At 37.5% G+C, this 27,987-nt stretch overlaps 1 protein-coding gene across 1 annotated transcript; it reads right to left on the bottom strand.

Moving 5' to 3' along the window:
* Positions 1–18,691, bottom strand: LOC140161114 (platelet glycoprotein 4-like). Its single transcript, XM_072184515.1, has 11 exons — positions 18,370–18,691; positions 12,585–12,742; positions 8,151–8,292; positions 7,432–7,635; positions 5,868–6,009; positions 4,907–4,976; positions 3,367–3,548; positions 2,427–2,545; positions 1,290–1,363; positions 608–659; positions 1–280 (listed from the first exon to the last, which is right to left on the bottom strand). The coding sequence occupies exons 1-11, from the start codon at positions 18,481–18,483 to the stop codon at positions 35–37; spliced, it is 1,503 nt and encodes a 500-aa protein (XP_072040616.1). The 5' UTR covers positions 18,484–18,691; the 3' UTR covers positions 1–34.
* Positions 18,692–27,987: the final 9,296 nt, after the last annotated feature.

Genomic DNA, 27,987 nt, shown 5'->3' with positions numbered 1-27,987 from the left:
ATAGCCCATTTAGCCCAACACACACTCTTTCTATTTATAGTGTAGCTTTCTCATATATATCTACTTCTTCATGGCCAGATTTGCTGATATGGGGTTTATTACTATTAAAAGGTAGCTGTTCCTCTGATAGTTTCCTGTTTCGATACCATGATATAAGTACACCAAAGAGTATGCCAATACCACCAAATATAGTCACACACATGATTGTGAGAGTCAAATACGTAGCCAGGTTGATGTTCTTCTTGTATAGATCTGCTTCATGTTGAGGGATTGTGTAAGTCTGGGGAAAAAAGTTATCATGGATCAATTAAAGAGTTAACATGCATTGATTTGTACCTCACATGGAGGCTCATCACCCTAACATTGGGCTATTCCATTTCAAATCCATATGCCCTGTATGGAAGACTTGCGCTTAATCTTGAAATGGAATCACCCATCAGGTAACTCAATTTGAAATGCATACTCCCTGTGTAAAAGGCAAGTCTTCCATTGCAACTGGAATAATCAAGTATAGAGAAACAATGTTTATCTGTGTATGGGCTGCAATCACACCATACTCACACCCATATTTTACACAAGCATTATCATACAATTATTATTGGCTTACCTCATTTAACCACACAACAGGCAAGTATGCTTCATTGATAAATTGTGTTCCACTAAAAATATAAGAAGAAATTGGTTTTCCATTTATTTCTAGAAAGTTGATAAGAAGAAATTTGTTTTACATTTATTTCTAGAAAGTTGATAAGAAGAAATTTGTTTTACATTTATTTCTAGAAAGTTGATAAGAAATTCCCTTTTTTCTAGTAAGTTTGAGAATGGAAATTACTGCCCATAATACTTTTGATATAAACAGACTTGACACCATATTTTATGTAAAACAAGTTACAGAGTACATTTGTCAATGCAATTGTCTGAGTTTTAACTGTTTCAAATCAATACATTGAAAGCAGGAGCTTGACCACAACTTCAGGGTGCGTATATGGCTGACATGCTACATGTATAGTTAACTATGTGGCCCAGTGCATCCCAAAAGCCACTGTGTACGAGGGAACTTGGGAAACATTTTGAATAAAATGAATAACTAAGTTAAATATGACATTTCATTTGGTGTACTGTTCCCCTCTGGCAGGGATGTTTCTCTTAGTCCTACCAGGAGTTATACCAAGCTTTTTGCACCCTCAGAGCTCCTCAGAATGACCATGCTGGTTACCTGCCTTAATTTTATGTATAAAACAATTTATTAACATAATATTCTTCTAAGATTATACATTATCAAGACTTACTCAATATAATCATAAGCTTGGACTCTAAGACTCATCTGTGCTCTCAAATGTCCATTAAATGTTAAACCAGACAGCTGAAAAACAAATCAAAACAATTGACTTATCTATAGTTTATCAAGGATAATATAAGGTCAAACTTGTGTGCGATTGCGTTATTTGTGCCAAACAATTTTTTGAGGTGTATTTTTTGATGATGTCCATTGCACTTTTGAAAAAATCTGAAATAAAGCTGAAAATTGGCCAAAAATTGTGTGAAATATGTCCCAGTTTCAAGTTTAAATTCAATATTATAGTAGAATTGTTATTTAAGAACTAAGTAAATCATTTTTTGCATCAAAATGTACTTATACATGCATTTTGTCCAGTATTTGCCAATAAATCATGACAACGTACTGTGTAATTGGCACGGTCATTTTGAATTTCAACCTGGAAATTAATCTGGATGCAAGTCAAACTTCTTTAACCCTAACACTGACCCAGGTTTTTTGCTATCGGAAGTCACAGAAGATCTGAAAAAGTGAAGAAGAAGAATTTTTGACTTGGCACCCCCGGGATTCGAACCTTTGCATGCCAACCACACAATCGCGGAACGGGAGCTACACGGGTTATTGCTGCCCGGCCAGCAATTCCGTGAGCATTTGACACTTAGGGTGATTGCGTCATCGCAGACCCTGGGATGCATGCATGCGCAGAATTTTTCATCGTGGTATATTGTGGTATTTATGGGTGTATGGGTTAATGAACCAAAGGTGAGATGAATATCACCAGTTTTTGGCCTATTATGCTTATCATGTTTATGTCCACCACCCCATACAGTAGATTGCTGGTGGGTAGTGCAGAGGCTCTTTACTACACCCTCCTAAGGCCTATAGAACAGGAATCTACTTTGTCATGCAGTTCACATAATAAAATGGCAGACAATGATCACTACTTTTACGAGGCGAAAAATAACTTTCACTGCAATATTGATATGGTGCAAGCCTAGGGAAGCAGATCTGGCCTGATTGACTAGTTGAAAGTTACACCCCTCTGTAATGTCACATACCTCACTCAGAATTAATTGCTGTATTTCAAGAGAGCTTGTAAATTAATTATTTTAATTCATACATTACTGAGTTAATTCACATTGATACATACCGGATCTACATTAAATACGATTTGATGCTCTTCTTTATTTGGTGATAGTCCATGACACATTTCAAACAGAGACTCATCACCATATAAGAAATGAGGCATAGACAAATAAACAGGTGCATCTGAAAAATACAAATTATGCAAAGTATTAATATGACAGTATCTCCTTTGTCTCAACCTCTTATATTAATGTTGTCAGCTAGCTGTGTGATCTTCATAGAAATATATGTGACACCTTTTGTGAAGTGCACCAAGTATACTCAAATACCATCTTTTCTTGCTTGTGGAAAAGATTGCTGTTTTAACAACCAATTTCGCAATTATTTTTTCTCCATTGGAATATTTACGAGAATCAGAAAAAGAGGTTTCTATCCAGTGGCGGCGCCAGGAATTTTTTTGCGGAGGCGTGGGAATTGAGGGGGCAAAGTGAATTTCAGGGGGTCAAAATTACCGCAAAAAGGTGAAATTTTTCGTAATTTTGGGTTTATACTGGGGGCAACAGGGGGGAAAGAGTTCTGACTGGGGGCATTTTCCCCCTCATGCCCCCCCTGGCATTGCCACTGTTTCTATCCTAATGGACCTAATCCCTTCTCTAAGATATGGATTACACTTGAAGAAAGAGCAGTGTATACATTAAGAAAGGACATGTGAGTCGTGTGATGAAGTGATACACATTTTTGAGAGTGGGTCCCATGCGCATTATGTGGACAGTGCCCTAAAAAATCAAAGCAGAAAGACCTGTGACAAAACCAAAATCACAGGTCGTATATTTGTCATCCTATTCACCTGTTCTACCCAGTCAATAACACAATAGCACCAAGCCTTGGCTGTTTACAACAGGTGAAATATTATGATTGATAAATATGACCAGTGATTTGGGTTTTTCTCAGGTATTTCTGCCTCAATTTGTAAGGCACTGCCCATGTAATGTGCACAGACTTACTGAAATAACATGGTGATCCATCTATAAGTCCCCCTGGTGGACATGTGTTATTATTAGATACACAGAAACCTATATTATCAGGATTGATGTCAGGAGATGCAAACATATCAGGTGGGGCCACAAATGACCAGGTTGGAGTATCAGCTATACGAGTTTCCTTCTCAAATACACCATATCCAGATCTATAGATGAAATGAAGCAACATTATACACATACACATTATATATTCTTGATAGAATTTTAGATCTTAAAGGAGTATTTCGTGATCCTAGCATCCTCTTTTTATGACATTTTTCAGTACATATCCACGAAACAAGCCTATTCCCAAAATTTCAGTTGATTCTGATTTTGCGTTTGCGAGTTATGCATGATTATGTGTATTACACTGCTCCATAGACATGATAGACAATGCGTTGTAATTTCGTTCTGGTGCACCAAATTCAAATTTCACGATATCTTTGCAAAACTAATTAATCTGCAAGAAATATTTTGTACATAAACATTATGTAGCCAGAGGTTTCCAGTGATATAAAAATCTCAACTTTTTTGAGAAAAGTGGGGGATGAGGCTGTGGATCACGAAATGCCCCTTTAATACTTGCAATGGAATAGACAAGGAGGGTAAGCCAGCACCCCCGGGCCAGCACCCCTGTGAGAAGTCTTGCTTCCCTCCCCTGTGGATGCTAGCCACCCTGATATTTAAGATTGTTAGGCTTTTTGTACTTTTTAGCCCAAGTTTGGACCCTTTAAAAGTTACCTTGACCCCTTTCCTCCCCTTTAAAAAAAATTCTTGCTGAATACTTGGTGTCTGTAGCGCAAGCACGAACACTTAAACATCAGTAACCCAAGCAGGCTGGGGTCTGGATTAAGGGAGACCAAGCAGAATTTGGTAGCCATGATCACATTTGGGCAGATGTCTCATTTAAGACAGACCATCATGATATGTTAATTAGGGTTAGAGTTAGGGTTAGGGCTTTAAAACCCCTAAGCCTATTAACATATCGTGATGGTCTGTCTTAAATGAGACATTTACCCACATTTGGACTCAGAGAAGTCTTTAGGGTTGACTATCTGCAGGGTTCCAAACATTTCACAAAAACACAATTCTCTGATATTTCCCTGACAAATTTTCAAAATTACATAGTTATAAACAATTCCACTTTACCATGCAAACTTATCAGGGTGTGAACTGTTTCAAATGACTACCTATAGATGGAGCAGTGCGAATTCTTTCCATAAGTATGAAATACTCAGTTTATAGCTGAATGGTTGTAGTACAGTTTGGAGTCATAAATTGTATGCAAGACATGTGTATGCCAGAATGATAAAAATAATTGCCATCTTGGACCACTCAAATTCCCTGTTTTTCTCCCTGTCTGCAAAACAGCCTTTTCATTTTCCCTGATTTCCCTCAGTCACAGAGAATCTTGATCTATCCCTTAAATGACGATCCCTCAATACCTACACACAAAGGGAACAAAATTATATGAACAACTCTCTCTTATTGACATAATGTTCGGCTTTGAGATCAATTCACTTACCGACATGCTACCGGAACAAAATTATATAACAACTCACTCTTCTTTATATATGGATGTTGTTGAGATCCATCTGAAATGATAGCAACACATCACAATGAGTTCTGTGAAGTAATCTTAGTCTGGATTCGCCAATCATTTTTAGTTAGTGGCTGATGTGCAATGTGCAATAATTATGAGCCGGGGGGGCAATTATGATTTGGCCTGCCAAAAGGGGGGTAAGCAATTTTTATCAATTCCGAGGGTGGCACACATTCATGAGGCGCCTTTTAAATAAAATGCTTTAAAATATGAAAACTGATCACTATGGTTTTGACGATATATCTAGACCATTAAGGTTTATAAATCGGGATCACAAAAATCTGGCATGTGCAAAGGGGGTGGGGGACAAAGATTTTTTGACAGGCTGAGAAGGGCGCAAGCCATTTTTGGCAGGCCCAGGTGGGGCAAGTATTTTTAGGCATGACGTTTGGAAATTTTACCCCCAGCTCATAATTATTGCAATGCCCCTTACATTGCGACCATTTCAGTTTCAAAATACTAACCCTATATAACCAATTTTTAAAAATTTCCCCTCTGTAGAAGACTCTCTTAAATCTTCAACAGCTACGGTAGATTTCAAATGGAATAGCCCAATAGATCAAATTTCACATGGATGCTTACCACTAGCCCTACCACAGGCCCTTTTTACACACTATATACTCCAAGACCAGAATCGTAGCAAGCAGGTGGGACAGGGTGGACGAAGTCCATGGGCCCGAGGGTTCAGGAGCCCTGATCGAGCTAAAGTGAAACTAAATTGTGTTAAGGATAGGGCTGATAAAAGAGAAATTAAAAGGGCCTTGCACTGCTCCTTGTCCATGGGCCCCCAAGGCTCTTGCTACGCCCCTGTCCAAGACACCATCCTAAGAACTGCTAAACAACCAGTGACCGCTAGCGGTTTAGCAGTGGTAGGGCTACTTACCACTTCCATTGATCATATTAGCCCATTCACTATTCCACCACGTTAAAGAGCTCATCCCATCCCATGTGTCAATCTTGGCTACTTTATTGATGTCATCCACTCCTGTGAATACATTCCATAGGCCATCATCAGTATTATTTACCTGTGTAAAAAAATAATATTAAATTTCTTATTTTTGTTTCTATTTTGATTTTAAAGCAGAAGGTACTAATATTGCTCATTTTAAAGGGATTGTCAGTTAAGTTCTGAACCAGGCACAACTAAAATTCCTCACAATTCATCAGATTTTTGTATTAATTTGGAACATTGTGGACAAATAGCAAAGGTGGAACATTCTGATAAAGACACATTCTGACATCAACATAAAATACATCTTTTTTTGGTATACAGAACATGTTATATTACGCCCCCACTATTTATAGTGGTTGAGCACTTTCGACTACTTTTGGAGTAGAGACTGTGCTGGAATGGCTAGGTTTGTCATGGTTTTGACACCACAGAATGTATATACATGTATATGCATTTGTGTTAACTTGAAACCATGAAAAATTATCAATCGAATCATCAGAATCAATCACCGACTCGTCGTGAGTGGCGGTCGGGAAGTGACGGTACGAGCACGTGAAGGTACAATAGAGGCAAGACCTATTGCGCTAAGAATGTTAAGGATAGTGACGAGGGCGGCGACAGCTAGACGTTTGAATGTGCACACCGCTGTGTCACTGCACATGAGCCTACCTGTTGTGTCGAAGCACCCAAGCTATCCCGAGCTTTCCAGCAGCATAAGGTCGAACCAAAGTTATACCACATAGTAACATTATCCCATTATGGTTCGTTGTACTGGCTTGACCGGTTAACGGACTGGGGGAATAATTTACTATCCACAAGGCTTGGCAGTTTGCTATAAGGGTCCCGACGACTCGGACTAGTGCGAGCTAGTATAAAACCGATACGCGCCTCACATGGCTGCCACAGGCGACTACGTTGAAACACAAGTCTTCAGAGAAGTCACTTCAGATTGATCAACCAGAGTGGGTCGGCTTATACAGCGACCAAAAGTTACCCAGTTCCTGTTCTTTGAACAGACTTTTGCAACCAAAGGGACAAGCTTTTTAGCAATGACCCTGCTCCTACGAGAGCGAACCAAACGAACGAACGAATGACAAATTATCCGTCTGATGATCGGTATACCCAATGATCGTAAGTGAGGGTATGCTGTGAAATTAGTAGTAACGGTTGCCTTTTCCAGACGTCTATACTTTGAATTTGTGAACATACAGTATATGTATAATAATGGTAGCATTGAATACTGAGAATAGCAATGTGCTAATCCATTTGAAATCCTCACTTTAATATCTATTGTTTCATCAGAAAGGGGACATTTTAATCAAGGTATCTGTATAATAAATGGGTAAAAGTTGCAAAAACTTCAAATGCAAGTATCTCAAAATGGCCATTTTCGTGATATGTCACTAAGTCATCCGAGCAACGACATATTAGCTTTGTATGAAAGCAGCATTTCCCCATACCTAACTTCTGTATAACAATAAAAACAACAACTTACATTAAGAAAAAGCCCAAACTTTGTACTAGGGACCCTGTCTTCTCCTAGGATCTGTTGTGCCAACACAAGATATGGGTCATCATAACCCCACATTAGTTCAGCTATAGAGAGTTCCATAAGGGGCTCTGCACCTGATAATTGATGAACCAGTTTCCACAAGTCTTGAATACCATCAGGTAGATCCTTCAACCAATGTGCTATAGTCTGAAAAAAAAACCCATGATGAATGTTGGTGAATGATTTACAAAAGAATTGAGTTACAATCATGGCATTTATACTGGGGGCACATTGACCCCCCTATTTTCAATTCCTCTCACTGAATGACCCTTTTTGTTTTACTCAATTTGCTGTCACCAAAAGACACCCTTTTTCAGGAATTGAAACAAATTTCAGATAATCTCTGAATTACCACAATTTTGTCTCTAAATTTTACTCTAAAAGTTCATTATTTTTCTTCAAAGTTTTCAAAAAAATTCACATTTTGATAAGTTTTTGAAAATTATATTCATATTTTGATTACATTTTTTAAAGAGAAGAAGTGTAAAGCTGAATTTAATTTACTCTCAGTTTCTGAATAAAAAAGTAAACTGATCCAAATGATGATAAACAAGAGTAAAATTCATTCCAGAATGTACGCATTATATATTCATAGATTGATAAACTTTTCAGTATTTGAAACAAAGATACACAGAGAATATAGACAAAATAAACCAACTTACAAAAACTGCTAAGTTAAGTGTCATAAACTTTTCAGAGTCTGGTCCCACAGATAAATCTTCATCGAATACATAACTCTTCATTTGATAGTAGGATACAGTGTAGTTATCATAGTGTGTAACATTTTCTTTGGGTCTGTACTCCCTGCAAAGATATACAAGACAGATTGGATAAGATCATTATGATAAAATGAAATGACTTGTCTCTTGCGCAGTTTAACTGTCAGAAAGCTGTTTGAAAGGATTCTAAACCTGATCAACCCCTTCATCCCCTTGACTTGCATCATTTGATTTTGGTATCATATGATCAGTCAGAATTAATAGGTAAATTTTCACGGGAAAATTTTCTGGACACGTGACACCCATGGGCGCAGACATATAAGCATTATAGAGTGTGACCCCGAGCACAGCGGTTGGTCTTCCAATGTATTTGAATAGGAAGAATTCCTCCTTTGATGCAAAATAAGTAACTTGTCGCAAGTTAAAAATATTATGGTAAGAGTTTCCGTAGATAAATATTTTTTTCCGTAGATAGATATTTTTGAATTACGTTTTGATGATATTGTGAAGAAATTAAGATTGCATGATATTCAATAAATTTGCAATACACAAATTTCTATCGAAATTGCGGCCAAGAATACTATCCACCAAAAAAGCGTTGACAACGTAAAGAAAGCAGCAAGTTTAAAAGCCCCCACCTCGGCTCACTTTTTGAAACTTGGTCCCATTTGTAAAAGATACTGATTTAATCTTTGTCATAATTATCAACTTAAAACATTTCCAGAAGTGTTATGTATCTTTAATGTGCCGATGCGATATTAAGTTGTTAGCATTCTGGAACGATCAGAAAGGTTATTATGTTGTTCTTGGCCAATATCCTATATATGTTTTGTTTTATAATAATTATTAAGTTCATTACCAATGATTGAATTAAACGAATAACAAGTAGGCATGTTAATGGCAATGATGCTATTGTTTACACGTTAAAAACACCGATTTGCTGTTGATATTCAAAATGGGACCAAGTTTCAAAAAGTGAGCCGAGGTGGGGCTTTTTAAACTTGCTGCTTTCTTTTACGTTGTCAACGCTTTTTTGGTGGATTCTCTTTCTTTTATGAATGTAGCCAAGCAGCTCTAAGCTTGGAAAGTCATCGGGTTACGAAGTACTCCATAAAACGAATAAAACGAAAAATAGATGTTTGAAATTATGTTATCCTTGATTTATGACAGTAAATAATTTAATAAAACTTTATCAGCCGTTTATTTTGAAAACTTGCTGGTCACTGCTACCGCGTGACTGTAATGTTAATAGGGATACATATACATTTTAATATACTTTAATTATTCAAGGCAACTAAGAAAATGTAAATATGAACAACACATACCCACTGTTGACGATGCCAGCGAGACACAGAGTCAGTCCGATTTACTTCAAATTGAAACTATGTAGCAAGGCTTATACTACGGGCGTCTAAGTGCCACGACCGGGCCACGACTTAGCAAGATAATTATGTTTTAATGATTGTGGTTTTTGTAGCCCTGCGGGGCAATCTAGTTGGATATCCAAATTTCGGGGTTGATAGTTCTTTGTAGCCCTGCGGGGCAATCTAGTTGGATTTCCCTATTGAGCGGCGGTTGTTGGCGGTCTTTCGTGGTTTGTAGTTTTAATTTCCCTCATTCTTCATGCCCTACCCTCTATCGGGGGTTAATTTATAGTTTAAGCTCGTTGGATAACTATACTTCATGGTGTGTGGTTCTTTGTAGCCCTCTTGGTAATCTAGTTGGATATCCAAATTTCGCGGTTGATAGTTCTTTGTAGCCTAGTTGGATCTAGTTGGATTTCCTATTAGCGGCGGTTGTTGGCGGTCTTTCGCGGTTTGTAGTTTTAATTTCCTCATTCTTCATGCCCTACCCTCAATCGGGGTTAATTTATAGTTTAAGCTTGTTAGATAACTAAACTTCGCGGTGTGTGGTTCTTTGTAGTTGGATATCCAAATTTCGTTGATAGTTATTTAGATTTATAGATCTAGTTGGATTTCCCTATTAAGCGGCGGTTGTTGGCGGTCTTTCGCGGTTTCTGGTTTTGATTTCCCTCATTCTTTATGCCCTATCCTCTATCGGGGTTAATTTATAGTTTAAGCTTGTTGGATAACTATACTTCACACTGTGTGGTTTTTGTAGCCGTGCGGGGCAATATAGCTGGATGTCTCTATTGAGCGGCGGTTGTTGGTTGTCTTTCGCAGTTTGTGGTTTTAATTTGTTGGATATCCACATTGCGCGGGGTGTGGGTCTTTGTAGCCCTGCGGGCCAATCTAGTTGGATATCCCTAGTGAGCGGCGGTTTGTGGTTTTAATTTCTCTACTTGTTCAGGCCCTGGCCTCTATCGGTGGCTAATTTGTCTTTTAAACTGGTTGGATATCCATATTTCGCGGTTTGTGGTTCTTTGTAGCCCTCTTGGTAATAAATTTGATATCCTTATTGAGCGGCGGTTGTTGGCGGTCTTTCGCGATTTGTGGTTTTAATTTCCCTCATTCTTCAAGCCCTGCAGTCTCTAGGGGGGGGGGGGTAATTTAACTTAAGCTTGTTGGATAACCATACTTTTTTGTAGCCCCGCGGGGCTGGATATCCAAAATTCGCGGTTTGTGATTCTTTGTAACCATGTGGGGCAATCTAGTTTGACATCCTTATTGAGCGGCGGTTGTTGGCGGTCTTTCGCGGTTTGTGATTTTAATTTCCCTCATTCTTCAAGCCCTGCTCTCTATCGAGGGTTAATCAAATAGCTAAGCTTGTTGGCTATCAAAATTTCGCGGCTTGTGGTTCTTTGCAGCCCTGGGCTGTGGAAAATCTTGTTGCACATTCCTATAGGCTGTGCCAAGTTGTTCTGTGTGTCTGTGGTGGGGACAGTCCCTCCTTTCAATAGGCCTTTGTGTATTTTTGCCGCTTTGCTAATTTGTCTTTACGTATGACTTTAATGGCCTTCCATATTTGGTTGTCTCTTTTTGGATACGTTTTTGTCTCTGCTGGCCTTCCATATTAGTGGAACAATTTTTCACACCTATAGAGTGTATGCAACAAACCAACTGGAACGGTATAACAATTGAAATGGCAGTCATGTAGGAATACAGTTCTACGATAGCTGAAGATGACAGAGGGACAGGTCTCTAGATCGATTCAACAACCATTCACACATGTTTTATTGTCCTATTATCATGCGAATCGCCCCGTGGTAGGACAGAACTTTATTTAAATGAGAAAATATTGGTAACCTGATTTAGTTTCTTGTGTTATTCAGATTGTTGTGTTGTTCAGATTTAAATAAAGAAAGAAAGAGATTTCTTTTATTATTTGTTCTGCTAGCGGCTGCACTATAGGTTTTTTTTTAAAAAGGCCCTTAATATAATAAATAATAAACCTGAGAATAAAACATCTTGCTTTGATAAAAAAAATAATATCACAATAGCACTGGATGATTAAAATTGTGTTATCCTTGATTAATGACAATAAAATTATTGTTTAATACAATATTGAAAAAAAAACACCAGTTAGTCATCGGGTTTCGAACTCGGATCCCCGGATCCGGAGTCGAACGCCGAAACCATTGAGCTACGGGACTCTGATATGAATTGCTGTGTCAAAGTACATTATTTATTATATGAATGGGTGCATCGTCCGGAAAGAACAAAAGAATTCTGAAAAACTTGATTTTTTGGCGAATGGGGCTCTGAATTTTTATGTAGGGTATCTCAGAAAATGCTAGGGTACAATTGGAAGTAAATCTGAAAAAGTAGTGTGTAGGTGATTGCCCGCTAGTGCTGTAGCCTTGTCCAAAAATTCTGGATCAGCATTATTTTCCACTAATTTTCGCTATGAAATACCGGGTGAAATGAAGCAAAAGTGTTTGTTTATTATTAAACAATGGTTGACTGTAGGATTGGTGTCCCTTTTTGAATTAATGAGTTGTCAAGATATTACATTTGGGACTCTAAATAACATTAAATATGGTTTTAGATACACTTTGTACCCAGCGAAAAATATCATAGAACAATAGAAGTCAAGTGTTTTAATGTTAGGTGTAAATATAGTCTCGCGGGAGCATCTTATTAGTCTTCTTTAACAGTCTTTTTTTTAAAAACTTGCTGGTCACGGCTACCGCGTGACTCTAATTCCAATTCAAAATTACTAAGACTTGAATAGCGAGGTCACCGCTGGGGGGGGGGGGGTCAGAGATCAGGCTCGAGGTTACACTTACATTGATACGCATTGGTCACATGTCCAGAAAATTTTCCCGTGAAATTATACCCATGTTGACTGATGATAGATTATATTTTATATTCCATGGTCATGAAAATGTATACAATTTTGTAATTTTTAAGGTTTTAAAGAAAATTTGGAACTTGTCGTCTATCCATGTATAGAGGGTTAAGATCCTGTGTTTACCTGTATGTATATGGGCCTTTTTGTACTACATATGGTGGACTTCCCTGTAGAAACTCCTGTGGATTACCAATACCCATTGTATAAAACTCCATATAAACTGGGATTTCAACTTCTTTCCATGTATCATAGACAAAGGATCCAGGTTTAATCTCCAATTGCTGAAAGAAAGAAGAAATATAAGAAAACTATATTACAAGTATAAATGTAACAAAATTACATTTAAAATTATAAATTTAATCAACTTTTTCAAGAACAATGCCGGGGGATTTCCATATACAAGTCATGGGTACATGTCTGTCAACTTAGACCTATATTAGACCAGCTTCTACCCAATTACCCCTTCTTTATCCAATTACCCAAATGACCCTTTCCCCCTGCTACCCAGGCCCCCTTTTTACAGTATTGTACCAAATTTACTCCGTCCCCTATTTTATAGTTTTCAACAATGGCCCCCATTTTTGTAGGTTTTGTACCAAAGGACTCCCTTTAAAAAAAATTATATTTTACCCAAAAAGTCCCTACTTTTGAGGGCTGGTAGTCAGTACCTGTATAAGTTAATGTTCCCGTGGAGCTCCTGGGGAACAATGATACTATAGTACACACATTGTCCAAGTCTGACTAAAATAATGGTACCTTGCTAATTTTTTGTATTAAAGCCATAATGTGTGAGTTGCCTCAATTTTACTCGGATTTCTACTTTTTGCATAATTTAAATGCCCAGTGGTATACTAAAATACCATGTAAAAGACTAAGCCTGAAGTGCTTTAATAACAGTAAAATTTAACTTGTTATATTAAAACCGGAGTTCAGAGTTCATTGATCAAAAGCTTGCTAACATGTCCCGTGGATGTCAGCTTCTGTGTACACACGTCGAGCGCGATGCTCCGTGCAGTATTACATGTAATACAATCGGCGAACGTAGTACACGCATTGTAGGCACTGGATGAAATTGCAATTTCCTTCATTATACCTCATTTGTTTCGCTCGAAATTAAAAGGGGATAATGTGATCAGTGAAAACAAATTAACATTTAAATAGGAATCTATTCTTTAGGCCAATGAAAGTCAATTCATTGTTTCCCGTTACACAATTTTTCATGGCTGTGTAGGTGACCATTTCATTTTCCATTATTCATTATTTTATACCATTTCATTATTGCATCTGTTACAGGTGTAAACCAATAACTACCTATGTATACATGTGATAAATCACAGTTTGTAGTTTACAGATGTAGTTTACAACCACATGAAGGTGATTGTACAACTATTATCAAAAGTTTCTCAATATTTTTTACGGGATGAGATCAGAGCAAATCAAAAGTGCGGACAAAGAATTGAGTAGGTATTCATTATAAATTCATTATTAACCATATAACATGCTCCTACTGCAAAGAAAATCCCTGAAAATCAACAGAAAGAGATTTATGATATTTTAAAACCACAATTATTTATTGGTATGTTAAAGTTTGTTAGAAATAAACATTTTATTCAAAATAATGAAATATTTGGCCAGCAATTGCTTTTGAGCGGAGTAGGGTAACGGGAAACAAGGAATCGACTTTCATTAGCCTTATGCAAATCACACATAATTGCTTTAAGGACTGCAGGTTTGTATGAACATGGCTAACCCACTTGAATGGACATTTTCTCAAATTATTGAAAAATACCTACATCAATATTAATTGTTTTTCAAATAATCAGCACTAAAATCTTCAGGACCAATTAATGAGAGGTTTATGTTGTTTGATCCCAGCAAACACATCATATGTTTAAAGCGTTTTAAACAGGTTATATTTTGGGATTTGATTTTGGTCAAAATAATTTAATAACATTAAATGTCAGGTTTTATTAAGGTCATGAAAACATTTTAAACCATTTTGTATGAAAATACACTAAACAATATTTTTAAAATGTTGTCAAAATGTTATTGTAATTAATTTTTTGCAAACACTTGTTGCACAATATTTTTCAATGCTTGAATAACATTATGATAAAATGTTTGCAATAAGTTTGCCAACAAATCGTTTGAATGTTATGAAAACATTTTATACCCGTACCTTTAAATAACCCGACTTTGGAGAGTTTTATGGCAACCTTTTCTAACATTTTGCACATACGTAATGTCAAAAACGTTTTGTGTTTGCTAGGATCACATTCTAGTACAACATTCTAGTAACTCCATGGTGAAGCACATTTATAAGCTTTTATATTCACCATGGTGATGGCACAATTTGTATCAACTATGTCCAATATAATATTGATGATTGAGGTCATATTAAGGCAGGTCAGGTAGCAGGAGCCATATTTTTCCGGTGTTAGCCATTTAACTAAGAAACTGCAGTGTACGTACTTCTTTGTACATTGTTCTTTTATAGGAAAATAGTCTAGGCAGCTAATACTTGTATTAACATTGTCTTGCTGTTCTTGAGCTAAGGCCTAAAAATATTAAAACACATGTTTTGGTTGTATTCCCCCAACATGGGACAGAAAAGAAACCCCTTAAAGGAGTATTTCGTGATCCTAGCCTCCTCTTTTTATGACATTTTTCAGTAGATATCCACGAAAAAAGCTTAATCCACAAATTTCAGTTGATTCTGATTTTGCGTTAGCGAGTTATGCATGATTATGCGTATTACACAGCTCCATAGGCAATGTGTTGTAATTTCGTTCTGGTGCACCAAAATGCACGATATTTTGGCTAAACAAATTAATCTGCAAGACATTTTTTGTACATAAACATGTAGCCAAAGGTTTCCAGTGGTATAAAAATCTCAACTTTTTTGGAGAAAAGTGGGGGGAAGATGCTATGGATCACGAAATGCCCTTTTAAATCAAGTCTTGTATAGAACCCATAACTTTCATCTTGACCGTTATCTTTACTTATGACAACATTTGAGCAAACACTGCTATGTCACACTTCTGTCCAACTCGCCTTAACTAAATTAAATATCATGCATGAACTTTGAGCTTCCTGTGTAGAGTGTTAAGACCAGCTACTATCTCAGGGCAGTGACAGTGACAAATTATGGTACCCACCAAACACAAGATGTTTTAAAACGTTTTAGGTTAAATTTTGGGTTTTGGTTTTGGTAAAAATTTAAAAAATAAATAAATAAAACAATTTTTTGAGTTATGAAGAGTTTAAGCAACATTTTCATATTTTTCCATAAAAGCCTGAAGTCAAAGTTGAGGAAAGCACCTAACACTTTTGGAATTGATTTTGATATAAAATTGGACTCTGAAAGCACCCATTTCAGCCCATATGAAAATACCAAATATCAGAATATTAAGAAATGAACAAATCTATTCACTTGGGCCACCTTCAATGGGTTATAGACCACTTTACATCATTGTTTATCAACAAAGGCGAGGGATTGGTCTGTCGATATGCCCGAACGAACCGCTTCACTGTTCAATGGCTTTCTTGTACTATATGAAATGTGGTGGGAGATTTAAAATACACATGCCCTGAGCAGACTACGATGCGCACACACACTGCAGGGCAAAGAACAATGGAAAGTACCATAATGCGTGCGCATACTGCCGGGCAATGACGTCACATGTCAAGTGGTCTATTCCAGTTGAAACCCATACACCTCCTATGGAAGACATGACCTTAATCTCCTACACAGGGAGTGTAGATTTCAAATGGAGTCCAGGGCCGTTCCTAGGGATTTTGCCGCCCTAGGCAAAGCCTCTCCCTGCCGCCCACCAAAGCATACCAAAAAGTGTTAAGGGGGATTACCCCTTGAAAACCCATCAGTTTTGACCTATTTCTCAGGCAGTGGCGGATCTACATGTAGAGCAGTCAGGGGGGCAATTTTAGAAAAAATGAAATAAAATTTAAGAATTGGCCGTGGAACGGCCATCACGTCGCGCTTGCAGGGTGTCTGAAGTAAGGAACTTTTGCAAAATGAAGACCTAATTGAAGCGATTTGGTGGACCATTTTGGCATGTTTAGTGTGTAAAACTTTAGTTTGAAAAAGCAAAAATTTTGTGAAATGAGCGGTCCATGAAGCCCTATTATTGTAGGCCTATAAATATTGTGTTAAACATTAATTGGCAAATGTGCGAAAGCGGAAGCAAAAATGGCCATGTGTACATCGATTACGCAGGGGGTGTCTGAAGGGGGATGTGCCCCCACAGAAGTAAGAAACTTTTGCAAAATGAAGACCTAATTGAAGCGATTTGGTGGACTATTTTGGCACTATTAGTATAACCCTAATCCTAACCCTAACCCTAATCCTAACCCTAATCCTAACCCTAAACTAACCCTAACCTTAACCCTAACCCTAATTTCGTGTAAAATTACATGAAGGAATAACCCTATTAGTGCGTTCAATTTTAGTTTGATAAAGCCGAAAATTTGTGAAATGGCGGTCCATGAAGCCTTTCGTGATGGACAAGTTTTCCCCAAGTTTTCTCTTCTCTCCTTTCCTCTTTTTTTTTTTTTGAGGAGTGGGGGGAGGAGGGGGCGGGCCCGCCCCCTTAATCCGCACCTGTTCTCATGTCCCCCTTTTACTTTTCCGCCCAGATTTCTCTTTTTGCCCCTATATATATAGTTATTTTTTCTCCCGTTTTGTTCTTTTTATCCGCCCTCATTTTTTCTTCCCTTTTATTTCTCCATTCCCGTTTTTTCTTTATTCGCCTTTTTCTTTCTTTCTTTTTTTCTTTTTTTTTCTTTTCTTTTTTTTTTTTTTTTTAAGCCCCTCTGCGTTTGCCGCCTAGGCGACCGCCTTACCTGGCCTAATGGTCGGAACGGCCCTGATGGAGTCACCCATTCAGGTAACCCCATTTGAAATTCACACCTCTTGTGTGGGATATTAAGGTCATGCCTTTCATAAGGGGGTTTATGGATTTCATCTGGAATAGCCCAATATTACATGGCTATGTGTTGAGACAACCATTTGTTCTTGACCTAAGCATCAATTTTGTTTGTTTGTCATTTGTCCGTCTTTTAATGTTGACATGGTCTTGAATGCAAAAGGTTTATGCTTGGAAAAACAAAATGTTTACAAAAGTAAAAATAGATACATGAGTAAAAGATAATGATAAAAATAAAATGATACTCCCACAAGCAACCCAAACTTGAGTACCCCTCTCCCCTGGCTAACAGATAGGACCATAGCAAGATTGAAAAAATGTGGGGTGCCAAAATCCCCGCCCACTCTGTGCATCCGCGTGCTTGCTTGTCGGTGAACTTTCAAAACACCCCCTTTTGCATCTTATTTCGCGAAGTTTTCAGGGGAAAAACATCCAAGTTAGCGATTTTGCGAATTATTTGCCCTTCGACAATACACCTATTTTCGCTAAAATGCAAATATATTTTTTTTAATATACCCTTTTCTGGCCGAAACGCGAAACACTTGGCCGGGTGCACACCGGATGCGCCAAATGGAAAATTGTGAAACTGCGATATTTTCATAAAACCACAGAAGATATAATAAAATATTACCTCTTCTCTGAAAAGCAAGAGAAGTGATATTTCGATAAAAATACCCCTTTTTTCAATTTCGTGAACATGTGGTTTGAAAAAACACTCCTTTTTTTGTTTTTTGTGTTTCGCGAATCGCATTTTTTCATCTGAAAACACCCCTTATTTTGAGAAATTTTCGAAGAGCATGAATACCCGTGGATGCACGGAGTGCGGGGGCAGGTCTAAAATATAAATATACGCCCAAATTTAAATAAAGATATAAAGAAAAACAAAACAAATTTCTCAAGAAGTGGGGCGGCCATGGCATCCCCGGCCGCCCTACTTGCTACAATCCTGCTAACAGACTTACCTTTGCAAGAATAGGTGGGAATATAGCTTCCATAATAGGCTTCATAACTCCACCAAAGCCGATTAGAAAACAGCCTAAAGTTGCAAAAAGCATCAGTTTTGTTGCCACTTCCATCTTTAAAGTCACATATAGAAAACTAGAATCTGTATAAAAATAATATTCTCCAAGACCTGGTGCAAGGATGCTTACTTAGCCAATGTATAGTTGACTATGACTTGTCAATTTTGTTGCTGCTGTTTGTTTTATTATTTCTTTATCTCCAGAAGTCATGTGACATCAATTGTTCTACATGCTGGCTCCTTCAATGTGTACAAAAAGACAGAGTACCTGGAAAGCAAAACAAAAGCAACATTTAATTTTATTCCAAGATATTTGACACAGCTGATATGAAAAGCAAATTTTAGAGGCTATCATTTTCTTTGTAGGGGAGGTTCCAAATATATCGGGGGTGTCATAAATTTTTGGAAAGAAAATAGGGGGGGTCATGAAATTTTTCATGACCAAAATGTAGGGAGTCACAAGATGACCACATATAGTGTGTTTATTTTATTCAAAAAGACTGATTTCAATACAATTTTAGCCTGTTTAGGGACTAAGGTGGGGGGGGGGTCATAAAATTTTTGTTGCCGAAATAGAAGGGGGGTCGCAATTTTATTGATGCCGACTTTTTGTAAATTTCGGACCCCCTTCTGAAGAAAATTATAGCCCCTTCAATAAATTGAGCATGATCTTGCATAGACCCTATCATCACAGTCACCTTCATATCACCATGGTCACTGCTTTTTGCACATGTATGCACAGCTCTTTGCACATTAAAGGCACCGAGATTTGCTCAATCCACGAATCAAAGCAAATCATCAAAATTCAAGATTTAAAAAATTGCATGATGTATCTAGTGTATTATAACATACTCAGCAATTGATAAGATTGAAAGTGTTTGTAGAAAGATAACTTTCAGTTTAACCAACTGTTGACTTTTGTCAATACCACACAATACAGGAACACACTTATGCAACAAGTCTAACATTTTCACTGGTACTTTCTTCCTGCAGCTTGTCAATATATGCACACACCCACCTCACCATGCTCAGCCACACACTAAGTAGGATGTACGCAGGATTTTTGAGTGGGTGCAGATTTGGAAGAAAAGAACCTTTCTTCCAGAGGGGAGGGCGATCCGGGAGGCGATTTTGTGAAATGCAGACCCTTTCCCCATGATTTTGAACTTTTTTGACCAAAAACTCATAAAAAAACTTTTTTTTTGCTCGCTACACTCCCAAATAGATTTGTTTTGGATTTGTAAAAACTTTTTAGGAAAAAATTCCATGTAAGCCTAGCCTACGGACAGGCTAAGTCAGCCACTCAACCACACAAATATATGGTTCCACAGGCGGATCCAGGACTTTTGTTTTAAGGGAGAGCGGGGAGGGGGGAGGTGGTAGGCGGTAAGGTGAATTTGAGGGGGAAAACAACAAATTTTGCGCAAAATTGCCGCAAAACGGGACATTTTGGGTTCTGGGGTGAATTTCCCCCCCATGCTGTCGCCACTTTATAGCTACTGTATAATGGTTCATATACCAACTAGCCTATATCTATGTGGCTCACCAGCACACAACAGAATAACAACTGAAGACCCAATCTTTATATCAACATGATCAAGGGAAACATTAGAATCACTATTATGTGATAGGGCGTATTTCCCATTTCCTGAATTTGCACACTTAGTCATACCATGCGTTTCATACTAGCACACACATTCAATAGCTCACAATCAGTTTCCATTGTCCTTCTGAATGAGTAAATATGAAACAGAATCCACATTGATCATGATATCTACTGATGTAATTATGCCGTGATTTTGAAAATAAGATCAACTCATATAAACAAACTGATAAATCCTGTATTTCATCATAATAATATCTCAAATAAGTGCACAAGAAAAATGTTCTTAATATTACAATGAAAAGCTCCTTACCTTGTCAAAATTCTCATCCACCTGAGTTAGTTTCCTGAAACTTGAATCATATAAGCTCCTCTGTAACTTTATATATAGAACAGATTGGAAGTATAAGTAGCATAGGTCCCATCAGTAGTAAGTCCAGTGTTTTGGTTTATTCAATTTACCAGCGATTTACACTTACATATTACTTGATTGATAATAAGGTCATCAGTCCTGGTACACAGACTAGCATTGCTGTATCAATAACTGAGTAATAAATGAATGTGATACTTCGAGCTGCCGTGTGGCATTATGTTGAATGACAGGGCAGAAACCATTGACTTACCTGGTCAAATTCCATCCGGGCAGAATTCCATAGTTGTTCAGTTTAGTATGTAGATACCAAAACTATATGGGTCTTTCTGCTTCATTTTTAAGGCACTGTCCACATAATACAGCAAAAGGGCTTTGATATAATGTTGCGATAAAGGACTATGCCCTTTGGAGGAAGCTGTGGGCTGGGTAACCTTCACCTGATTTGTCACTAAACAACATTTTTGATATTTGGGGAAATAATCCATTTGTTTTAAAGTGAACTAACAAAAAACATGTTAAGTATCATACCATTCAAATGCTATCTAGGGCAGCTGAGCTTATAGATACATAGTGACCACAGAGGACTACAGAGCGCGTACCACCAGTCAAAGTCTCAGCATCATCCGATAATGAGGGCCGATTGTTCCATGAAATGCGACAGGCGAGACTGCTACGCAATTACAGCATATTTTCATGGTCTATCGCGTAATCGCGAAAGCACGCAACGCTGGCGTGATTGTTTGACATGGCACGATCGAACAATCAGCTCTCATGAATATGCGAGAACTCACCGTATTACAATACACAGGGACTTTGACTGGTGGTACTTTCTCTGTTTATCTCTTTCCTCTACATTGTATGATAGTGACCATTTCCCAACAGAGAAGGCAATGATTGGCATAAGGGAGCTATTGGACATTCATTTGTAGTTAGACGTTACTGAATTCATATAGCTTACTTATGATAACCTAAAATAGCTGCTTGTCAAACACAATCTACAGATTGAAGTCCAAAATACAGGTTAGAACACTCCAAAATAAGGATATAATACTTTGTTATCCAACATCATAATACAAAATATTTAACAGTAAGATAAATTCATGCCACACAATGCAGGGCTTTGAAAATAAAAATAAAATTCTCTTGAAATATGCTGATTTTGAACCTGTTAGAATAGCCGGTAGGAATCACCCTGTAGGAGGAAATAGCCTAAATTTGTCAATTTTGAAATACTCTCTTTTTCCATTCAATTCGGTATAACTTTGGAAAATAAAGTTGTATCGTGACAAATGAGGTATTAAAATAATCCATCTATTAATGAGTACTTTATATGGATACTTTTTATGCACAGTACATGATAAACAAAGGTTGCAACAAAGTGGTACACACCCAACCAACACATAAATATTAGAAAATGTTATAAACACGTTTTGGTTTAATTCAAAGTACCTTAATAACATTTAAATATTGGCGTTGGGTTATAACAAGGTCATTAAAATGTTTTTAAAATGTTTTCTATGAAAAAGGACTACAGCAACATTTTATAAATGTTGTCAAAATGTTATTGTCAAATATTTTTGGGCAAACATTTTTGCAAAATAACACATTTAATGATGTAAAAATGATTTGCATCAAATTTTCAAAAATGTTTTTTGAATGTTATTAAAATATTTTATACCCTTTATATAACCCAACATTTAAACAATTTCTGTAAAATGTTTTGTATTTGCTGGGAACCCAAGAGTATTATATATGCCTGTTCTATGAAACACACACTGTATAATACACACACTTTTGCTTCTGATATTACAACTGCAAGAGCAACACTGAGTAAATGAACTCAGCACTTGGAATAAAAATGTTTGGGTGATTGTCCCCCATGTAAGCAATAAAATAAGGTATGCAACATCAGTTGATAAAATTGGACTGTCCCCCTTTAAACTTGTATAGGCAATTTGACATTGGTGACCTTGGGACTGATTCAAAAGTTTCTCATTATGAACTTTGTTGTTGTGAAGTAGTCCTACCAGTGGGAACTTTTTTTCCATACAATAAACAGTAGTAAACTTGAGTTATATATATTATATGTATTTGTGAGTGGGCGTGGTTTATTTGTTTAAATATCTACTTCCAACCAAAATTATGTTCACATGATATCGGGTGGAAAGACCAAAATCTGTTCATGGTTGTGTTAAAAGCAGAAATTATTTCATGAAAAGGTTGCGGGTTAGGCCTACAGTAAATATTCAAGCTCGAGGTGTGGTCTGAATTTTTCATTACCTGTTTTTTGTCTTACATTGAGGCCTACCATTAAAGCAATATTCTAAATCTTGTGCTTACCACATTCACACCATCTAAACGACACATATCTTACTAGTTAAATTTTACTGGGATAATGGGAAAAAATATAAGCTTTCTTCTGATACCAAAATTTCAGTTTTAATGAAGAAAAATTGGTTGTCTATTGGATCACATCCCTTTAAATGATATCAATAACTTGGACTATATGATATAACATCGTAGCTGTGTCAAGAAAACTTTATAACTCTACTGAAGCTGATTTTAGGCTATTTTACACTTTATCTGAGCGATAGTGATTGGTTTTTGACCACATGGGGCAACACACTTTTAGCATTAGGAAAAGCAGGTTACCTCTTTGGACAAAACCCAATTGCTTGTCACAAAACGATGGAGTGTAAATTCAGCTTGAATCTCTTTGAAAGTATATCTACCGACCCATGTATAATAATGATAGCATGATTGATACGATTCTCAAATTCTGTATGGAAGTGGGTCACAAATGTCATCATTCCTCTACCAAAGAAAGGCGACCTCTCTCTCATGACAAACTACCGTGGTATTTCACTTATGTCCATTGCCGCAAAAGTGTTCAACAAGATCCTTCTGAACAGAATCCGACCTCACATTGATCCTTTACTGAGAAGCAACCAGGCTGGCTTTAGATCAGGTCGAAGCTGTGCTCAGCAAATACACATTTTGAGGAGGATCATGGAAGGCTTCAAGGAGTACCAACGTCCCTTGACAGACACTTTTGTTGACTTCAAAAAAGCCTTTGACTCCATCAACAGGTCCGTCATGTTCTCAGTGCTGCGGCATTATGGAATACCAAAGGTTGTGGTCAATGCCATCCAGGTGCTCTATATACAAGGACTCCAATAGTGCCGTTATGGTAGATGGAAGTATCTCAGAGCCTTTCCAAGTAACAACTGGAGTGCTTCAGGGTGATGTGTTGGCACCATTCCTGTTCATTATCCTGGTAGACTACCTCCTGAAGAAATCAACTTCTGGAATTGACGCTGGAATTGTTACCTACCCACGTCGGTCAAGCAGGTATCCTGCTAAGATGCTGAATGACCTGGATTTTGCTGATGATATTGCCCTGTTGGAATCTTCTATAGACCGGGCCCAGTCACAGCTTACTAGGACTGCAACAGCAGCAGCAGATCTAGGCCTTGTCATCAGCGCACCTAAGACAGAATATATGACTGCAAACTGTAACGCCCAGCCAGCACTTGAAGTCTATGGTAGTACCATCAACCATGTCACAGACTTCAAGTACTTGGGTTCCAAGATGGGCTCTAGTGTATGAGACCTAAAAAGAAAAAAAGCACTAGCCTGGGCCGCTTTCTGGAAACTGGAACGCCTTTGGAGAAGCCCATCCCTGCCAATCGGAACAAAAATCAAGCTGTTTGAGACAACTTGTGTCACTATCCTTCTGTACGGGTGCGAGGCATGGGTAATCACCAAGGACATGGAAAACAAGATCAATGCCTTTGCAACATCTTGCTACAGAATCATGTTAAACATCAAGCGTGTGGATCGGATCCCAAATGAAACCATCTACAATCTGACCAACACCACTCCACTGATTGCCAGAGTCAAGATTCGTCAACTCAAATTTCTCGACCATATACTGCATCTTGAAGATGACGAGCCTGTGAAAGAATATGCCCTTTATATTCCACCACATGGGAAGAGGAAACCGGGACGGACCCGACACTGTACTTACAGTATGTACAGCACCTCCTGGGAGATACTGAAGGGATGCTGCAGCCAAACAAAATTGTTTCGCTTGCCCAAGATCGCAACAGTTGGAGAAAGCTTGTAGTCGCCTGCTCCGCAGCCGACTGATGATGATGATGATGATGTATAATAATGTAAAGATTTGCCTAATGGTGCATTTGTGGGCTTTTGTGCTCTCCAGTGGCGGCACCAGGATTTTTTTCCGGGGGGCATTGAGGGGAAAAGTGAAATTCAAGGGGGCAAAATCAACAAATTTATTTTGGGTTTTTACTGGGTGGGCAACAGGGGGGCAAGAGTTCTGACTGGGGGCATTTTCCCCTCATGCCCCCCCTGTGGCGCTGCCACTGTTCTCCCATAAAATTCTTACCAGCAAATAGGATACTGACCCTTAATTCTTGTTTCAGAGGAGGGAGCTCTCTATTTGTATGTGAAATTTATTCTAAGGCAAAGAAGCCCATGCGCGCGCCCGATTAGCCAAGTCTTTATGGCAATGGCCATAGAATTTGAACCATTAGGGTTAAGGTGCTTTCCATTTCTAGTCCAATATTAAAACTTGCTTTTGGTTTGGCTCCATATATCAATGCCCTGACCAAAGTATTTCCATTACCAATTTATTTGATAATGATCCATAGTTATCAATCAGTATTGATAAGAGAAGTCAGGTGATTCATATAGCACTGTAATCAGGCCTGTACTTCAACCTTTGACAGTAGCCAATTGGGATTTGTCATTCAAAAAAAGGTTATGGGCCCCAACTACAAACTTAGCATATTTTGGACTATTTATATCAATGGGCTATTCCTGTTGAAATCATTACACCCTCTATGGAAGACACCATCTTAATCTCCCGTAAATTTCAAATTTTATTTATTTATTTTATTTCAGACATATTTAAAGAGGGTAGCCAAGATCAGTGGACCAGCACTGCTTTACACAAGGGCCCTCTGAAATGGGGTTACCTGAACGAGGGTACAGTGGGCGGCACAGTGGTATTTTGCCCTTCAAAAAATCAAACCAGCCTAAAACGGAATACTACTACTGACCAATTACAGCAGCACAAAACCATGCTATGGTTTAAAAAAAAGAAAGGAAAGAGCATTGGAAACAGGACAGAAAGGAAAAAAACTAAATAATACCTGAACAGTGGTTATATTAAAGGAAGGTGACCTGATATTTTCGGACAATCGAATTTGTGTTGTCCCTTTCAAACTTTCATGCAAAAAGAACACGTAAATGTTCCTTGTAAATGTGACTAATTCCTTACGGAATTACTGACATTTATACAGTGCAATACTGATAGTCTATGTTTTTATTAAGGATAGTCATCATGATCATGTAATAAATTGATATCAAATGAGAGATCCTATTTTTCTCATTAACCTATTGAAATTAGGCGTTCCAAATCAGTGTATTTCCGAAGATATCATCAAACTGTTGAATTAGTCTCAAACGTTGTATACCACAGTCAGACTAATTCGACAGTTTTTTGATGATTTCTCCGGAAATATACCGATTTGGAACGCCTAATTTCAGCATGTTAATGAGAAAAATATGAACTTTCACCTGATATCAAAATCTGCATTTTGATGGGGTAAAGTGGGAGATGTGGCTGGTTAACCTTTAATGGTTTGTAAAATTCAAAATATTCGGTGCACAAAATCAGAAAGTAAATAATCTCCATTGCTATATTTATTTCAAACAATCATCTTAATACAAGTAAAAGTGTAATTATAAAACTCCATTAGCACTAATATGCAACTAAATATTTGCATACCATATTGTTTCTAATGAATGCCCCAGAGGCATGATATTTTTACCCCATTTTTGGACAAAAACAAACTAATAATATAAGCTTACCATAACATCGGAGATATAATGAACATTAGCACTCTAAATTTGCATTTGTAAGTACATAGGCTATTCATGAAAAAATAGTTCTTTAAATTATAAAGCAATTTGGCAATGAACTGGATGGAAGTTGAGGTTTTGTTCATGCAATTTTGAGAAATTGGACATACCAAGTTCAAGCTTACTCACATGATATGGCATGGATATTCCTGCATTTTTTGGTCACTCTTTTATTGAACAAAAAAGGGAAGCCTTTATTTAGAGTAAGGGTGTTTATTGGTATACAAAATGGTATTATTAAAACAGTTAACTCTTTATTTATTATAGAGCTTTAACGACATATTCACAGATGTTCAGATTTTGTCCTCAAATGTTTTCTTATGACAATTCTGCATGCATATTGATGCAAGGTGATGATGGTATGTCCATATGCCCATATATGCAGGATTGATTTTTTTGTGGTCCAAAAAGTGGACCTTTTTCAAATGAAAATTGCATTTGTACAGATATTTTTGAAAAAAAGTGAACCTAAACCCCCTAAAATACCTTTTTAAAACTTTTTAAATGCCTTATCACCAAAAAGCGGTCATTTTGTCAATTTTTCTCCTACTATTGGAACTTATAATTGAACAAATAGCAAAAAGTGGACTACTGCACCCTACCCTGCATCCCACTGCGTACGGTCCTATAGATCATATTTTCATTTATAACTTTTATTACCAGATTACCCAGGCTCAGAAGATCTTGAGTAAGATCATAGTAGGAGGCCGATCGAGTGCAGATCCGTCGGAACACGCTTTTCAATACGGAATAAATGTTAACCTCACTGACATCATCCAAGCATTAAAGTTCATTTCCCATTGAAAAAGTGTGATCTGCAGTCGACCATTCTGGTAGTGACCATGAAGACATGTTCCATGATAGCTAATACAGAGCTTCAGACAGATTTCTTTGAGGTATCTCACTATAACAAAGTGTAGTCTATAGTCATATTGCTCCGTTTTAAGTTCTGGGTTCCAATTGATTTCATAAATTCTTTTCTTCAACATATTCAAAATTCTCATGAATATTAACAAACAGCAAATATATACACACAAAAACATTACAAAACAGAAAGTGATACACTTTCAAAACTTACTAAAAACACAGACAATATTTGTATACTGCATTCACCTAATGTCAAACATGCTTATAAAGTTTGTTCGGCTTTTAATTGCTGAAAATTATTTGGTTTTTATTACTACGCGTGTCACATATCAAAACGCGATGTTATGAGTCTTTTTGCCAATTCTGAGCCGAACAAACTTCAGCAGTTTTTTGTTTGTTTCAATACAGGCATTCTCAAATAGATTCTGTGAAGTGTCACATTAAAAAATGAAATAACTAACCAAATAAGCGTAGAGTCTCATGTGTGGAGTCCAGGATCCCGTCTTAGGGTCCCTGGTTGGGGCCAGGGGAAAAGCCTATGGCAGTGGTCCAAGGGGCTGAGCCCCCGGAAGCTCATGGGTTTTAGCCATTAAAAATGGTATAAGAGGGATCCCATGTTTTTGTTCATGTTTTCAACTATTTCAACAGACATAATATTACAGATATATACACTTCAAAATTATCAAAAAACTTAAATTTTTATTTTTAAATCAAGGTGCCACACGCCACTCGGGAACCTGTGGTGTGCATGCCACTATTTGCAG

This window comes from Amphiura filiformis, chromosome 9, assembly GCF_039555335.1.
Source record: "Amphiura filiformis chromosome 9, Afil_fr2py, whole genome shotgun sequence".
Classification (NCBI taxonomy): Eukaryota; Metazoa; Echinodermata; class Ophiuroidea; order Amphilepidida; family Amphiuridae; genus Amphiura; species Amphiura filiformis.
This window is presented reverse-complemented; position numbering and strand designations above follow the sequence as displayed.